Source organism: Branchiostoma lanceolatum, chromosome 13 (assembly GCF_035083965.1).
Source record: "Branchiostoma lanceolatum isolate klBraLanc5 chromosome 13, klBraLanc5.hap2, whole genome shotgun sequence".
NCBI lineage: Eukaryota > Metazoa > Chordata > Leptocardii > Amphioxiformes > Branchiostomatidae > Branchiostoma > Branchiostoma lanceolatum.
The window spans coordinates 13,749,154-13,765,351 of NC_089734.1; the positions used below are offsets into that span (position 1 = coordinate 13,749,154).

General features: G+C 38.6%; 2 protein-coding genes across 13 annotated transcripts in view; both read right to left on the minus strand.

Moving 5' to 3' along the window:
• The window catches only part of LOC136446738 (histone deacetylase 5-like), a 97,099-nt gene that overhangs the window by 5,754 nt on the left and 75,147 nt on the right, over nt 1–16,198 (minus strand). The window lies entirely within an intron of this gene.
• LOC136447299 (uncharacterized) lies at nt 478–14,873 on the minus strand. Its single transcript, XM_066446048.1, has 16 exons — nt 14,807–14,873; nt 14,316–14,366; nt 13,688–13,732; nt 11,247–11,305; nt 10,747–10,794; nt 10,443–10,505; nt 9,992–10,071; nt 9,669–9,755; nt 8,659–8,968; nt 6,801–7,101; nt 5,703–5,827; nt 5,403–5,532; nt 3,760–3,912; nt 3,258–3,386; nt 2,163–2,819; nt 478–1,983 (listed from the first exon to the last, which is right to left on the minus strand). The coding sequence occupies exons 1-16, from the start codon at nt 14,819–14,821 to the stop codon at nt 1,906–1,908; spliced, it is 2,331 nt and encodes a 776-aa protein (XP_066302145.1). The 5' UTR covers nt 14,822–14,873; the 3' UTR covers nt 478–1,905.

Genomic DNA, 16,198 nt, shown 5'->3' on the forward strand with positions numbered 1-16,198 from the left:
GCCAGAAAAGTTTTGTGGCACTGTTGACAGCCTGTTAAAAATGTCACAAAGTTAGTCCGTCAAGTGGGACGGAGAGGGATTTTTTTTTTTTCTTTCCCAAGCCGGGGACAGATGGAATGGGCCAGTAAGTTAGTGTGTAATGATTATACTAAGAATATTACTATCATGGGACAAGCTCACTCTACCTGACCCTAGCTGTCTCTTCTCCCCGTCTGTCCATTTTTTTTTACTTTCTTTACTTACATAGCTATAGCATAATGCTGCTAGAGTAAGGGAGGGTGCAGGAGGGTAAATATTCATGGTAATTTTTTTGGAAACCTGTATGCTGATCTATCAAGTTTATGTTCATCCCAAACCAGTTAACTCGCATTTTTCTTTTAGCATTGTAGAGATTTTTTGCTATCTTTTCATTTGACTTGGCACTATTGCTAACCCCTGACTAGAATATGCTAAAAGAAATGACCATCTGAGAAAAACTCAATATTAACAGGTGTTCCTGTTACATGACAATAAACAATAAATTACTATGTATAAACTTCAGGGTGGAAAAGTAGACTCCAGCAGACGCAAAATGGGTAACAGATAAAGACACAGTCTGTTTGACCGTTGTGAATGAGTGTACACCACAGGAAAAGTAGGTCACAACAAATAATTCCACAGCTAAAACTGACATTCTAAATATCTAAGTTGACAAAGTCATAAAATATCACGTCTATGTTTACAATGTACAGTGTGGGACCAGGTCATAAATTCCAACAATATTTTTGTAGTACTAGGATTATACATCAAATACAATATCATGTCAACATTCATGCAGTCCTGTTGCTCAAAATACATGGTAAATGATTTTTACCATGTAAGGATCTGTATCTAAATTAGAGAGAACAGGCACCAGTAGCTAGGCACATGACGTTTAGGGACCAACTCAATTTAAGGTAAACAAGGCATGACCAATGAGGTTGTGACAAGGGACCCCACGTATGCTTCTTCTCATAATGCATCTACATGTACTTTTACTGTAATTGACCTGTACCTCTGTCTGGAAAATCAGGTATGTTTAGACAGCTGGTGTTTAGCCAGTTTAATCTACATGTAGCCCTGCATGAATGGGTGAAGTCACATTGAAACCACTATTTCGATATCAAACCTCCTTCCTGAGATAGTTTGAACATTTTAAGTCGCTTTGCCTGTAGGTCTGAATGCAATGCCGCTTAAGACAGCTTACTTAGCATATCGATTCTGACAGGCAACAGCTATCCTATGAAGTGGTACACAGGGAACTATTCTGGGACCTATCATCTCTCTAGCACTGATTGACAGTGCACCTCAAGACACACAATGTACGCATATAAATAACAGGTGCAAATATGGCATGAATCTCATCTAGGTGAGATCGCTCCATCAACAATACACACTACAAACCCTCCTTAACAACCTCAACTCCTTGGTCAAAGAACACAAAATATTAATGTTTTACTAAAATTTCTCCCTACCTGCCCGCCCAGAACCACTCCAGATTGACGGATAAACTCTGTTCAAATAATTGTTTGCATCAAACTTCTTGGAGTGACCATACAGAGTTACTTAAAATGGGAAATACAGGTACACGTAGACTACATGATCACTGCAGAAAACAAGTCAGTTTCAACAGAAGATCTCACAACTATGGAATATGCAGAGAAAACCTCTGACATTTGTTACATGACTGACCTGCTGACAAATTGTAATGAACCCAAAAGATTGAAATAATCCAATGAACCTTTAGTTGAGTCTAAAGTCTGCATAACAATGAGTAAAATTAATATCCATGCAAAATGTCTGTCTTATCAGCAATCAGTGACTTGATTTGCTGGGGTGTTGTTGCAAACAGGTCTCGATGTTGGACTTATACAAAATACTGTATATCTAACTGGTCTTCTGCCGCTTCTGGCGTTTTTGCGTCGTTGAGGTTGGTGTTCCCCTCCTCTTCCTTGATAGGCGGACCTGTGAAGATCATATATAATATAGATGCAAAGTTAAGGTGCTGTATGTTTCTGTAAGTCCTCTCAAACAATTCAACTGCAATGATGAATCTATTTCAGCTAGATACAGGCTTTATAGATTTCTCAAGGCTTGACTGATAAAAATTATATTGCTGATGACATTAAAGGACTGAGCATTACCTCTGATTCCTTGTTTTCTCTTGCAAGCAATTTTGCAAGGGCTTCCCTTCTGGCTTCTGCCTCTTCGTCATCATCTTCTAGGTCTACCTCATCTGGGATTACAAACTCTCCCAACTCAGCCAGTGGTTTAGATTCTTCTGGAGGAGATATATACTCCTCTTCGAGACTCGTGAACAGGTCAAGCCACCACTGATGCTGGTCAGATGTCAGCCTTGCCACTTCTTTTGCCCTTTGGATGCTAGATTTGACTTCTTCCAACCGTTTGATGGGTGATGGGTTGACAAACTGAAGTGCTTTTGTTGGGGTTGCCAGGAGGAGGGTTTCTGTCGTTCCCACGGTGGTCTTCCAGCTTCTGTCCGTACTGTAATCCTTGTACAGGATGGTTGGCTGGTTTGCACCTGGCTCCATGATGAACTTGAAGCAGTGAGGGACAGAGTGGCCATAGATGTTTTCTAGCTCATCTGACAGCCACTCTTTGTAGTCCCCCACATGCTTCAACTGGAACGCCTCAGGTGCTGGTGTGTAGGATTTTTCGATGGTTTCTATCAGCTCTGGCAATGTGGTGGCCTCTGATCTTTTGAGCGTTGTGGATATTCTGCTGAAAAATTGGTCCACGTCCTCGTGGGTATGACCCACGACCAAAAAGCTGAGCTTGACCTGAGAAAATTAAGAGATGCATAGAAATGAGATCAAAGAAAATAAAAACAATTTGGCTCGCCCCTGAGGCGTCGCCAAAAAGTGGTAGATGACAGGAACTTCATACTCAAGCTGAGTAATGGTGAACATTATAAGATATAAATCATGCAAATCAGGGACCCATTTACTTAAGTTATGTGAAAATGCTATGTTAACCTTCCATGCTAAATAACATACAAAATGTAAGGCTTTCATAATTTGAACAAGTGTTACTGAAATATATGGGTAAATCTGAATAATCAATGAGAAACATTGAATCTTATGATATGTCACTCAAAAAGTTAGCAAGCATTTGGAAAATCATGAGGTCATGGAACTCTTTTAGACAAGTGCAGGCAATTTTACATGTAGCACTGTGCCATCTAATATGAATGGGGTATAGATTACAGTATGTCATACCTTCCTCACTATCTTCTGGGGAACAAGCTCACAGCAGAATGCCAGGACATAACAATTCTTGTTCTCCCTGTAGCAGTTGTCCAGTTGCAGGTACAACACATGTACAGGAGGGAGATGTCCACCATTTGCCTGCACAGAATTTTAATGGGATTTTAAAGTCTATTTTATATCAATCAATCAATCAATCAAAGTTATATGTTATCATATTACATGTTGGGGAAAAATTCTCAAGCTAAGGTCAATATGGATGTATGAAAATTCTGTACATGTAATTGTAATTACAAATGGTCTGTCTGCACTTGTATATCAATCTAATCACTTAAATGTAGAATTTCAGATGCAGTGTAAAAGGCCTTCATGGGTGGATTTACAGTAGCATCGCATCCATCATATTGGAGCTCTGCATTATTTAAGGAAATGATTGGAGGAGAGAACCTGATAAATCTAATAGCTTTGAAAATTCTCAAAAACAATTACCAATGTTACTATACTGTTTACTCACCGTTGCAACATCTTGCAAAATCTTCATTAGCACTGTGACTGTGAGGTTTGCGTCATGAGAGATGTTTTGAAGGTCAATGGCAGCATATGCCTTGTTAAGGCTATGCGCTATAGCCCCAGTTACATGTGTGCCAAGCTGGTGTTGGCCATCATCCTGCAAAAAAATGAATAATCAGGTTATCAAGTACATGGACAGCAGTACTGTTACTAGTAGACTTGTAGAACAACTGTTTCTTGTAACAGTGGCACATATGAAAGCCGGAAGCCTAAGCAAAAGCCTGTAATGAGAACCTTCTCCGTATTTGAGTAGTAGTCAGTTGTTGTTGCACTTGGCATTCTGATTTTTTTTTTGGTGTTAATGTTACATATTTTTGACCTGAAATGAATATATCTGAGTGTCTTTCCTTGCATTAGGCAAATTAGTCAGTGTAACATAGCAAGAAGTTGCATTTGGCCACAATTTTAAGTCTCTCAGTTCAGCATAAATTTCCATTGAAATAGCAAGACGCATGTATTGTCTCTTGTATGTAAAGGGTAGTGCCTGAACATCGCACGCGCCCTAACATGGCACAGATTTTTTACTGACCTTATTTTGCATAAGTACGCTGCGTTTGTGACCACTGACTATACTGATAAGGAAGGTAAATAAATGAAGTTCATGCACATAGCTGTCATTTGCATTCAAAACATATTTGTACATATTCATTTCTTGTTTTGTCGAAAAATAATATTTTGACAATAATGCTGGTAGCGCTGAGTAGAGGGTCACTGCATAGCCTATTTCCTGTGAAATCATGAGCTGGGATGCGCTAGATATAGCCTTTCTTACATGACGTGAGAAGTGCACACAGTCAAAATTTTCCGGTCCAAAGAAAGCTAGAATATAGTAGACTGCAAGCCTCATTTACATTCTCTTTACTCCATCACCAACTTCCGAAGAGAGCAATATTATAAAAGCGTGCCAAGTTAGGCATACTATCAAGCGTAGCACTAAATCAGAACGTACATTCGCGAAAACGTCTCACAGCGTTTGCCGCTTGTAACTCAGAGCATGAAGGGCTCATGAACAGTCTGAATACATTTCTTATCCAAGTAAGTTCTTTAGATGAATGTGTTCAAAATTCATTCATCAAAACCTGACCACTCTCTGGCAACCAGCGATGGTGCGCTGTGAGTTCGAGCGCGTAAAAAAACGTGCGATGTTAGAGCATCCCCCGTTATGTTTCAGCCGAACAAATAGATAAAAATACATTTTCAACAACATCACTTTGAAATGTCATACCTGATGGCTTTTGTGCAGTGTCTCCTTCTATTATTATCTGAAACCCTTGACCCATACAAATATGCAGAATGGACTAAAACATCATTGCCAACTAGTGAACTTTAAATGGATTGGAAGCTTGGAAATGGTATTGATAAGTGCAATGATCTGGAGAAGTTTTGTCACAGCATCGCTTCAAGCTTTTGTAAGCACAGCCTGTAAGGTATCATGCTAATATTGTAATAAACGCTCAAAGTCACACCCCCCCCCCCCACTTTTAAGATTCCCAGTGGGTTCTTGCCAAAGTGGGTGTCGCAATCCGTACTTTAAGATCACAATGAAACTCCTCCAGCATAACGATCCTCTGATTATTTTTGACGTACCTTTGTCTTTTCTGCATAGTGTGGGATCGCTGTTTTTTTCTGGTCCATCCCATCTAGAATGATTGAGATGTACTTCTGTGGCTGGTCTTGTGCTTTGCGGATATGCTTATAATACTTTGCACGTTCATTTCTGCAAATACAGTAAGATCGATTTGTTACTTTCTGGAAAATAGGAAGTAGATAGAAGTCAGAGAAACAACCTACTGATGAACATACAGTTTTTTCAGGACCTTGTGGTTTAGATATGTGAAATTTCTGCCCAGTCGACCTGTCATGATCAGTAATGGAAAGTGCACTCACTTTTGTTTTAGAAGATGCTCCTTCCTTGCCAGCTTCAACTCCTCTGCCCTGTTCTTACTTCTGGCCTTCTGGATGTTTGCTTTGAGTTGTTGGCATGTTGTACACTTTGCAAAATTGTCAGATGGCTGAAAAAAGTCCAATTAACCATAACACATTAATTTCCATGTAGACCATGACGATTTGACTATATGGATGACATCTGCACGTGCATTAATTTTTGTCAATTTCCAAACAAAAATGATACAATTAGCAGCTGCAAAATAAAAACAAATACATGTAGTTTTGTTAATCCTTCCTGACCTTGTAGATCTAATAATAGATCTTTTTAAATCCGCACGCTCACATCAGTTTTGGGGTCCCTAGAGGACGTCAAGTCAATGGTTATAAAGCCATTAGACGCTTTAAAGGCATCCAGAGCATTTTATGAGGCTGGAGACTTGAATTTAAAAACTCGAATTTCTAGTCGTTCCTACACATAGTAAGTTTCAATTACATATGGAAATTAAATGAGCAAAGATACGATGTCGTTGTGTGGTGAAAATCCAAGCCCTAATAGACTGATCCTGACTGTCCATCACAATTAGCGGTTCGACCAATGAGAGAGTGACTGCATGTCCACCAAATATTTGCATTTCTATGTTTTCATTTTGCATTTCTACGGTTTGACGGAGGTGGGTGGGGCTATTGTAGCTACAGTATTTACAGTAGGCGCGTGAAACTAAAAGATCACCATGTAGATTATTTTCGTCCTGTTTTTGCGCACTTTTGATAAGAAATCTAAACGAAAATGTGATAAACAGTGACGTTAATTGTCAGTTTCATAAAGATTACAGCAACTAAATTTTTTCCAGTTTTCGACTCTCACAAAATGCTCTGGGTGCCTTTAAACTTCCCCTTTGGAAAACACCAGGCTGAGCCTCTCAATTAGATTGCAATGGAATATACATGACGTTACCATACCCTTATGTCACCCTCTGTAGGGGCCGGAGTGAAAGATGGAAACTGTTTTTAGACATGTCCATTACTTGAAAGCAAGATGCACATGCCAATGACTCACTAGAAAGTTAAAAACCAAGGAAGTGTGTAACACATATATACCTTTGGAATCTTGATGTCTGGGAGTTCTTTCCGCCACATTTTGAAGAATTGTGAACGTCCAAGTGGGGCTGGTACCCTGGCCTCATGATCTTCCTTATAAAGGTTGAACACATCCTCCATGGTCAGGCAGTGGGGCAGATGTACAGTGGTGGAGTCTGGCATCTTGTCCCCTATCTTGGCTGCCATAGTTTCCAGCCAGACTTTGGCTGTCAGGTACCGCCTGCTGGGATATGTCATACCCACTCGCTGGTCGGGTGTAAACACCCAGCTGTTTCTATGGGCCTCCAGCTCTCTGTAGTATCTAGTAAAAAGGCACAATTACATGAATGACTGAATGATGCAGGTATTTTGATAATTCAGATGTTGCTATTGTGTAACTGTTTATATTATGCAACACCACAAGCGAGCTTTGTCATCAGTATTACCAGTCCTGTAGCAATTCAAAATTGCTTCCATGTATGTGATAGTAAGAAAGTCATTTTTACCAGAGGGAACTGCAGTTATCTTCGCTGCCGAGGTAGTCAGGGATAATAAGGATATCTACTCTCCCACAGAAGACCATCATATGAATAACTATGCAATATAACATTGAAGAACCTTTATCCAACAGTTGCTCTGTACAATGTAAATTATTTTGTATTCATCTCTCAAAAATATTGTACTGGGAAATAGGCTACCTCGCACTGTGTGCGAGGCCCGACGTACGTCTTGAATTCGGCCCGACTTACAAAATCATTACGAAAAAACAACACCGCTTACATCAATTTACAATACTCCGTCTACTTATTGGGAAATATCTTTGCCATATCTGTATTCAGTTTTGTTTTCATGGACGGTACCAATCACATGTTAGAGCGTAACAAAACTGTGCGTTGAATCGTTTCGCCACCATCGCGGCCCAAAAAAATGGCGGGAAAACAAAGTCGCCAGACGACAGCAATGTTGATGTTGTTTTTCTTTGGTCGGTTTTCTTCTCAACAAACACTTAAAGACCCAAATTTTTAGTGTTTTATGAAGTTATATTTCTTATGTGTATGATAGTTGTGTGACTTGTGTATCTGTTTGGCACAGGTCGTATATTTAGGTGCCGGGCCGTCTAGCTACGCAGTGACCCTCTACTTAGCGCTACCATCATTATTGTCAAAATACTACTTTTCGACAAAACAAGAAATGAAAATGAACATACGTTTTGAATGCAAATGACAATTATGTGCATGAACTTGGGTTATTTACCTTCCTTATCAGTATAGTCATTGGACACAAACAGGGCGCCGGTACTTATGCAAAATAAGATCTGTAAAAAATCCGTAACATGTTAGGGCGCGTGACATGTTAGGGCGCCCCCCGTTACATGTACATGTACAGTACTTGTAGGTTCTGCAACCATGCACATGATACTGTAGTACCACAGTCACAAAGTTACCACGCCAACTTCAATATCATCTCAAGATTGTGGAATGAAGCTCCCTACAAGTGGCTTGTAACTTTTTTGTGAGAGTGCAAATTTGTAGACCTTGTATTTGCACAGGTTAAACATAGTACAGTACATTATTCAAGTCTTTTCACTATATATTGTGCACTATTTAAAGTCTACAATGCAACTGGTTGTCTCATTAGGATACCCATATTCCATTTTCTGTATTTGAATGTCTTATTGCCTTGCAAGTGTTTTCCAACCAACCTAGCATAAGATATGATAGTCATTTTTCCAGCTCATAATGCCAGTGTTATACAGCTCACTCAGCAGACTCAAGCACTTGACTATTGCGAACTTCATTACAAACAAAGGTTCATCAGAGCTACTTTCTTGTGGAACCCCAGGGTGAAATTAAAATAATGTGCATTAGCATAGTATTACCTAGATTTGCTCACTCCATAAGCCAGACACCACGCCTTCCAGCAAACAGCGAAACCTTTGATCGAAAAGTCATAGTCTTTACTTCTTGTACCACTTTCATGTCGCCTGTCTGCGTGGTCCATTGCCTTTCTGATGTATTCCCTTTGTTGGTCCCTGCTCTGGTCCCAAAACTGCTTGCGGCAGTCGTAGATGTTGACCTGCCCCAGTCTTTCGCAACAGTCCCTTCCACAGTGGCAGTCTGTGAAAAACGCATCCGAGATGGACTTCTGGCTGCAGATCTTTGTCTTGTTCTTTCCAATTTCTTTTTTATCTGTATGACAATACATTCATAGGTCAGTATAGTGGTCAAGAAATATCTTAGGCCCTTAAACAGTGATAGTCCTTTTGTTATGATCCAACATTCATGATTGTGTAGGGCAACCTTTGTGAGCATTAGTTGTGAAATTTTTTTTAAATATGTTAGTGATTAACAATATGTGCTATCATTGATGACCTTTGAAATGATAACTCATTTACAATATTGCTTTTTTTGCAATGAATGCTATGACTATGATTTTGTTGGTGGGTGGCCCCCAAAAGTACCTAATCATCCTGCCATATATTAAGTGTCTGATTTTGGCAGGGGAATTTTGGTACTTTTATGTTGTGACACACTCGCAAGGACATGCAACTTGGGTGATCTGATAATGATGTTTTATCAATCCCAATGTGTTCAAACTTTTAGTATAGGATTAAAACAAATATGGTATGATTGTAAAGGGTACAAAACAAGCTTTACAATGACACATAATACACAATTGCTAAAGTAATAGAGCAGATATGATTGATCAAATTCAAGATTCCAAACTTTTAGTGGTGAGTTTATCGTGAAATGGCCTCAGCTCAAGCCTTAATACCATACCAAATCAGACATTCATATGTGGATGAATTCTTGCTTCATTCTGTACAGATACAATGTCTAAAAAGAAGTTGAAAAACTAAAATTGGAAAACAACAAAAAAATACTCCACCTGTTTCCGTTGTCTTCTTTGGTGTGGAGGTCAGCAATGGTCGACATACATTGTGCAATGATCTAGCTGATGAAACTGAGTCATCCACTGTATAAGGTGCATAATAATACATGTTCATGCATAATACAATACAACCCATATATTGTAAATCACTACTGTAACAGTTCTTACAATTAACTGGAAATGCTTACACATACATCATGATCGTGTATAACCATGCCCTCTTTTTGAGTCTTTTGATTACCGGGAATAAACAGAAATGGCAAGCTTGCAATTATGCAATTTGAATCTGAATTTCTATGAATAGTAGGACTGAAACCTACAGAGGAGGTCACTGGAACTTGACTTTGTCTCATATCCCTCGTCCACGGTGCTGTGATGGGTGGCATGGTGTTGATGATATCTGTAAAGGAATTTCATTGTCAAGAGTCAGAGTTAAGTTGAAAATGAGTATTTGACAAGAATCCAGGCTACATGTGGTGCACATGTAGTCATAAGCATAACCAACAGATTGATATGATGGGAGGTACATATAGGTCCATCTCACTGAGATTATGTGATTCTCTGTGCATGAATTATAATATTACAGTGTATGACATCCTTAAAGGCACTTTTAGGGTATGGTAGGAAAAATTGAACATCTTTTTTTATTCAAAGAGACATGACCATCAATAGCTACCACCAATGTTGATTTTGTTTAGAAATATTCTGCACTGCTTCGGCAATATTGTTACTACAAATATTCAGTTTTATGCGCAGGTTACTCCTTCTTACCTATTCTCTGGAAGTGGTGCTGGTGATCGGTGTCTTTCACGATGAGAGATTACTTCTCTCTGCCTGAGTCATTGGAAAGTACACAAAAAATGTCAGTCTGAGAAGACATATAGAGATGGTACTTTGTATTACCATGATTTACACAGAAATCAAATTGAGAAAGAAAACTATAAATATCTTATTGTTGATTAAGATCTTTTTCAGTGAAAAGTATCACATATAGAAATATAAACAATTTTTCTTCTTTTTAATACACAAAGAGTATGATACACAAAAGGTATCAGATATAATCTATATCTTGTACCTTCCTCTTGCTGGGTCTCCAGATGAACAGATCTTGATTCGATCAGTCCTTTGAGGGAAAGAAGTGTTATAGATATTATAATGATAAAGGTGTGAACTACCACTGTTACATCGCATAAAAAGAGACAAGCAATGAGAGAGAACTTGAACACAACTTAAGTTTTCACGTCTGCATTGAGGCACTGATTTGTGCCGGCCAAATTTAAGGTCATTTGTCACAATGACGGAGATTAATCGATTTGAAGAATTGAAAGAAGGAGAAGAAACATGAGGGAAATCAATATGTTTTGTTCATACCTGTTGTACGGGTAAAATATAATAAGGCAACCATGATTCTTACATCACTTAGGCCAGGTTTGCATAAAAAAAATTAGTGTTTCTGGAAAAGCTTTTTGTTCATGTTTGTGCAAAAACAAAAAGATTGCAAAAACAAAAAACAAAAAAATGTATGCAGTGTCACCTGCCTTTTAACTTGACCCCCCTGTAATGCAAAACTGTTACCTCATTGATTCCGCAGCCAACTCCAATACCATCCATTTGCGAAGCTTTGGAACGCAAGCCTGTGTGATAGATAAAGAGAATATTATGTTACTCTTCATTTGTTTCAAAGAAACTATGTCAGACTTTCAGACTTGTAAAATAATATGACATTAAATGGAGGTACCCTGCTTGAAGAGAGCCACACTTCAAGCATGTTTAGTAACCCGCCACACTTATTGAAAGGAGTAGAGGTCCTTCCCAGTGTGAGTGGTTTAAAACCTACAGCCCTATGGCCACACGTGGGGCAGTTGACATATTGAGGTCACCTGAGTTAGCGCCAGATGGCAGCGGCTCCAGACCCTTGCACCAATTGTAAGCTCCTTACAATTCAGCTCCAGGATGCAAAGAGGGAGGAGTTGCCCCACCAAATAACGACAGATATTTTTGTTTAAGTCTCTTGTCATGTTGTTTTAATTTCAATTTTTTGCAGCACAAGATCTGTAAACTGCCTGATGGAAGGATGCATCACTGTACTTTGGAAATGTCTCAAAGCTCTAATTGATTGTCATTTGTTTGTCTTATTTCTGTCTTCCTCAAGTGTTGGCAGTCTCTAGGTACACAATGTAGTCCCTAGGTAGTCCAACCCAGGTCAAATGGTCAGGTATGTTTTCTTTTAAGACCCAAAGCACATTTGGCAGATGCCCAGTCATTCATGACAAACAATTGATGGCAGCCTCACACTGTCAGTGTCAGTCTCTGACAATTTGTCTACCCAGGACTTATCGGGCATTATTCCATGACATCAAAAGCAATGCTAAAGGCTGGCTTCAGTAATGTGAAATATCCCACTTGGAATGGTCTGGCCATAATATCATAAAGATGCTGCCACTACACCCACCATACCCACCCCAATGTTATAGAGATGGTTTACTAATAGCTTTTTGATTGAAAGTCATTTACCAGCCCCACCCCATGCATGGCCGTTGACAATACTGTAGGCTAGGCTTCCCATGAGGATTTTACCATGGTCAATACTGACCAACGGAGGCCATATATAGTCTTCCAACAGATAGTCCCACGGGCTTTGATAAAACGGTAATGTTATTCTATCTAGCTTAAAGGGGGTACTTTAACATTGAAATTCAAAATACACACAGATGTATTAGTACTGTCAATTCTACAGCAAACCATATGTTCATATGAATTTACCCCATGTGAAACTGTTTGTTTAACAATTACATGGTATGTCTGTCAGGACCTACATGTACATGTACTTAGAGATGTCAAGAGAAGGGTCTACATATGGCTGACAGCTATCTAAATTCCATGGGCAGGGTAACTGGTCACAGATAATATTAAGCTATAGTTCCAGGGAAGAGCCAAGACATTAGTACCTGTGACATTACCCTGGAATCATACAATGTATTTCCATAAACCTTCGCCCTGAGACCAAGGATTGTGAGGGGATTAAGTTTCCCCAAGCTGGAAACTAGGTCATAGGACCTTCCCAAAACACGCCCATTTCCCTGTGGGACTTCTAGCAGCAGCCTGGCTGCCCTGTCTCTGTACTGTGGATGAACAATTAGTTACAGTCCACTCCCTTTAGTCAACATTTTGTCTCAGGCCCAGGTCCGTGCTCATTTTGGCTTCTCGCTGTGGCACATACTACATGTATGTATTACCAAGGACATTTTGTCCTTAGTATTACATAATAGCAGTCCACTTTTTTAATGTATTCTATTACATAATGGGGTTTACCAATATTCCTACATGTCTTTAAGTGTGGCAGATTCTTGAACATGTTTATTTTACCTCTTTAGTTTGTTTTGTTTCTTCAATTAAGCTGGACATGCCTGTAGGCTGGCTAGAGGGGGAGTATTGCCCTGAGGAATGTGATGGGCAGTAATTGAAATGTTGTGTATATATACAAATGCATCTTGATTGTGACTAAAAGAGCCTTGTTATCCATACAGCGCCATGGTTAAACAGACCTATTCAAAAGAAACCGTTGGAAGAAGTACAATACATGAAGCAAAATAGGAGATTATAGCTATAGCTTAAACCATTAAGCTTAAACTGATGCACCATATCATCCCAATCACAGATCAATTATCAAATACATATTAATGAAAGCATGATACTTGCCTTTTCTAAGTTCTAGATGTAGATAACATAATCAACTACTTAGGGTTGCCAAGTTGGCAATGATTGCTTTCATGCATGACAGTCACAAACCAAAGAGTTTGAAGTTTACCCAGAGCAGTAACGGTGTTACCTAGAATAGAGGATTCCGAAGCTTTTTTAACATCTTGCTTTGAATTTCAGATGTGGTTTTCCTGTGACCAAACACTGGTACTGTTTGTTGTGTAAAAAGCTTGGAAGCATGCAGGTATATGATAATACATATTGGATCATAAATGTCTGAAAAATTGGCTTCGGAAAATAGAAAGGAATAAACATACCTGAGGAAGATTCAGAGGAAGACCGTTGGATACCAGGTAGGCAAACTGCATGTAAGAGGAAAATCTATGAGCATACCTTTATACGTACAACACAGTTTAAATACACAGATAAATCTATACAATGACTTTTGAACAAAAAGTATTTTCGACTGCAATTTGTGTTGGATAAAGATTCTACAACATTTTCACCGCTCTGACAGATCTAAATCTTATTTTCCTTACCAGCAGTCAACAAAAAATGGGCTAGAATCTGCAGGTTTTTGTTTGGGTCAGTCAGTCAGGTTACCAGAAGCACAATATTTCCCCCCAATACCCCATGAAGGTAGCAATGAATGAATGACCTGATGCTAGCCAGTGGTCAATGGAAATGCAACTCAAGTGTCTCAAGTGTTGAAAAAACTACAGTCTTCAAGAAATTGAATTAACTTCTACTGACAATGATGGAAATAAAAAGTATTTTAGGATATCATAAACTAGAGACATTTGACAATGTGAGTAAATTAGATTAACACAGTAAGCTACACTTGGAAGTTGGAGGTAAATACTCAATACCCTCTCATCCACTAATTAATTATAAGGTAAAGTTAGTATATCTCGTCTTACTTAGAATACAATGAAATATACCCACCTGACAGGCATATACGCCACAATCATTACTATTTCTTTGCTGGGGGATAGCCTGTAAAACAAAAAGGTATGCTAACCAGGGGAACATGTAGCTTTAACATTTTGCCATTGATTTTAATCATAAAAGTACTTAAAAGTACTGTCTTGTAAGGTTGTCCTTAATAGTATCTCAAAAGACTTTCATGTACAAAATGATGTACTACTGTAACTGTCTTTGCTTTGCCAGTAGATCCTGAAATGTCTATTTTCTCTGCCCATTACTACAAATGATCTTTTAAGGTACATACCATATAAAAGACAAACTATAAGTAGAGAATGATTTTTTAAACAGGATGGATGTTCTCATAGATTTCTCCTTTTTTGACAAGTGCATTGTACACTGGACCAGTACATGAACATACTGTTCAGTCATGAATGGGAACTGAAAAGTGCTGATTTATGTCCTTAAAACTTTCATTGATAACAACTGCACATCACAGATATAAGACTCACATCATCATCAGGCATGTAGAAGGACCACTCATCCCAGTCAAGGTCTTTTGACAAATAAAATGTGAGGAAAGACCTGAAAAGAATTGCATAGGGAGATTGAATACTCAATTATTTCCGAAGCACTTTGTGTGAGGCAAGGAAGTTATCATCGAAGATCATCACAAACACAAACTGATGTCACAGTGGATCAGAAAACTTTTCAAAAAATGCCCCAAAAATATGTCCTTCATTCAACTGTGCCTATGCTTTAGCATCATTCAACATAAATGTACATGTACAATTATATTGTGCAGCAAATCTATTGTCACTTTGTAATGGTGTCACGACTATCCTATATTTGTGTTGTATTATCTGTTACTAGACAAGAAATGGAGTTTTCCACGGAACTTGTGGAGAAGAGAATAATTATCATTCATGTTAACTGAATTTTCTATTTGTTTAAGTCTCCGACCCTCAAGATGAGGACGGAACTAGGTAAAGGTGATCTCCCTTTAATTGATAGTGACCTGATTTCGCATGTTAACTAATAACTGAAACATCTGTGCCTGTCAATTGCTGTACAGGATAAAGATGAAATGAACAAGTCTTATATGGGCAAAAACCTAGTCTACAACAAACACCCTTATGATGTGCCAGTACTCACTTTGCCCTGGTCATAGCTGTCTTCCCAGTTATTAAGCCACAGGTCACAAGAGAGTCAAGTAGGAGCACTGCTTTTCTCTGAATGAAGTACACCTGTTATATAGTTTTCAGACAAAAGTAAATAATATCTACAGTCAGATTGTTAAGTGAACAGAAAAGTCTAATTGAGGGCAAACACACAATAATGGCATGTTTATCAAAAACATGTATTTTTTACTGATGGTACTCCATGTAAACAACTGGTTGAATGGGTATTATATATGTGTATGTCAGAAAACAATTTTTTACCAAAAGAGCCCAGTGGCTGCCTTGGTGTACTGGCATCAACACCAAGTCACTCTGTGACACATCCTGCATATGAAGAATAAGTGCAAGTTCATTACTACATGTATGTGCAATATTTTACATCAAGGCAAGAAGGTCCTTTGTATCTAATGTGATACTTTGCTAGTCCAGTACTCGAACCTAAATGCTAATTCGAGAAAAAGTATATTTCACTTACTACAAATCCATAAGTTGTAAGAACATAGGATCTTGTCCAACTTTACTAGTAGCAAGGAGTAGTTGTCAAAGTTCCATGAAATTGATAGGAGAATTCTAGGACAGAAAACAAGCACTTGGACAGGAAATACACTAACCAGGTAGCTTCTACTCTCAGTACGTGCATGTATATGTAGGTTACAGAGTTACAAAACTTATAAATTAGTGGAGTATTGACCATCAGTATAATATATAATCCTCTTACTTCTA

Coding starts and splice junctions, on each gene's coding strand:
- LOC136447299 (XM_066446048.1), bottom strand. Junction 11,306..13,687: donor TTCCTCTGAATCTTCCTCAG/GTATGTTTATTC, acceptor TCTATCACACAG/GCTTGCGTTCCAAAGCTTCG. Junction 7,102..8,658: donor TATGGAGTGAGCAAATCTAG/GTAATACTATGC, acceptor CCTTTTTACTAG/ATACTACAGAGAGCTGGAGG.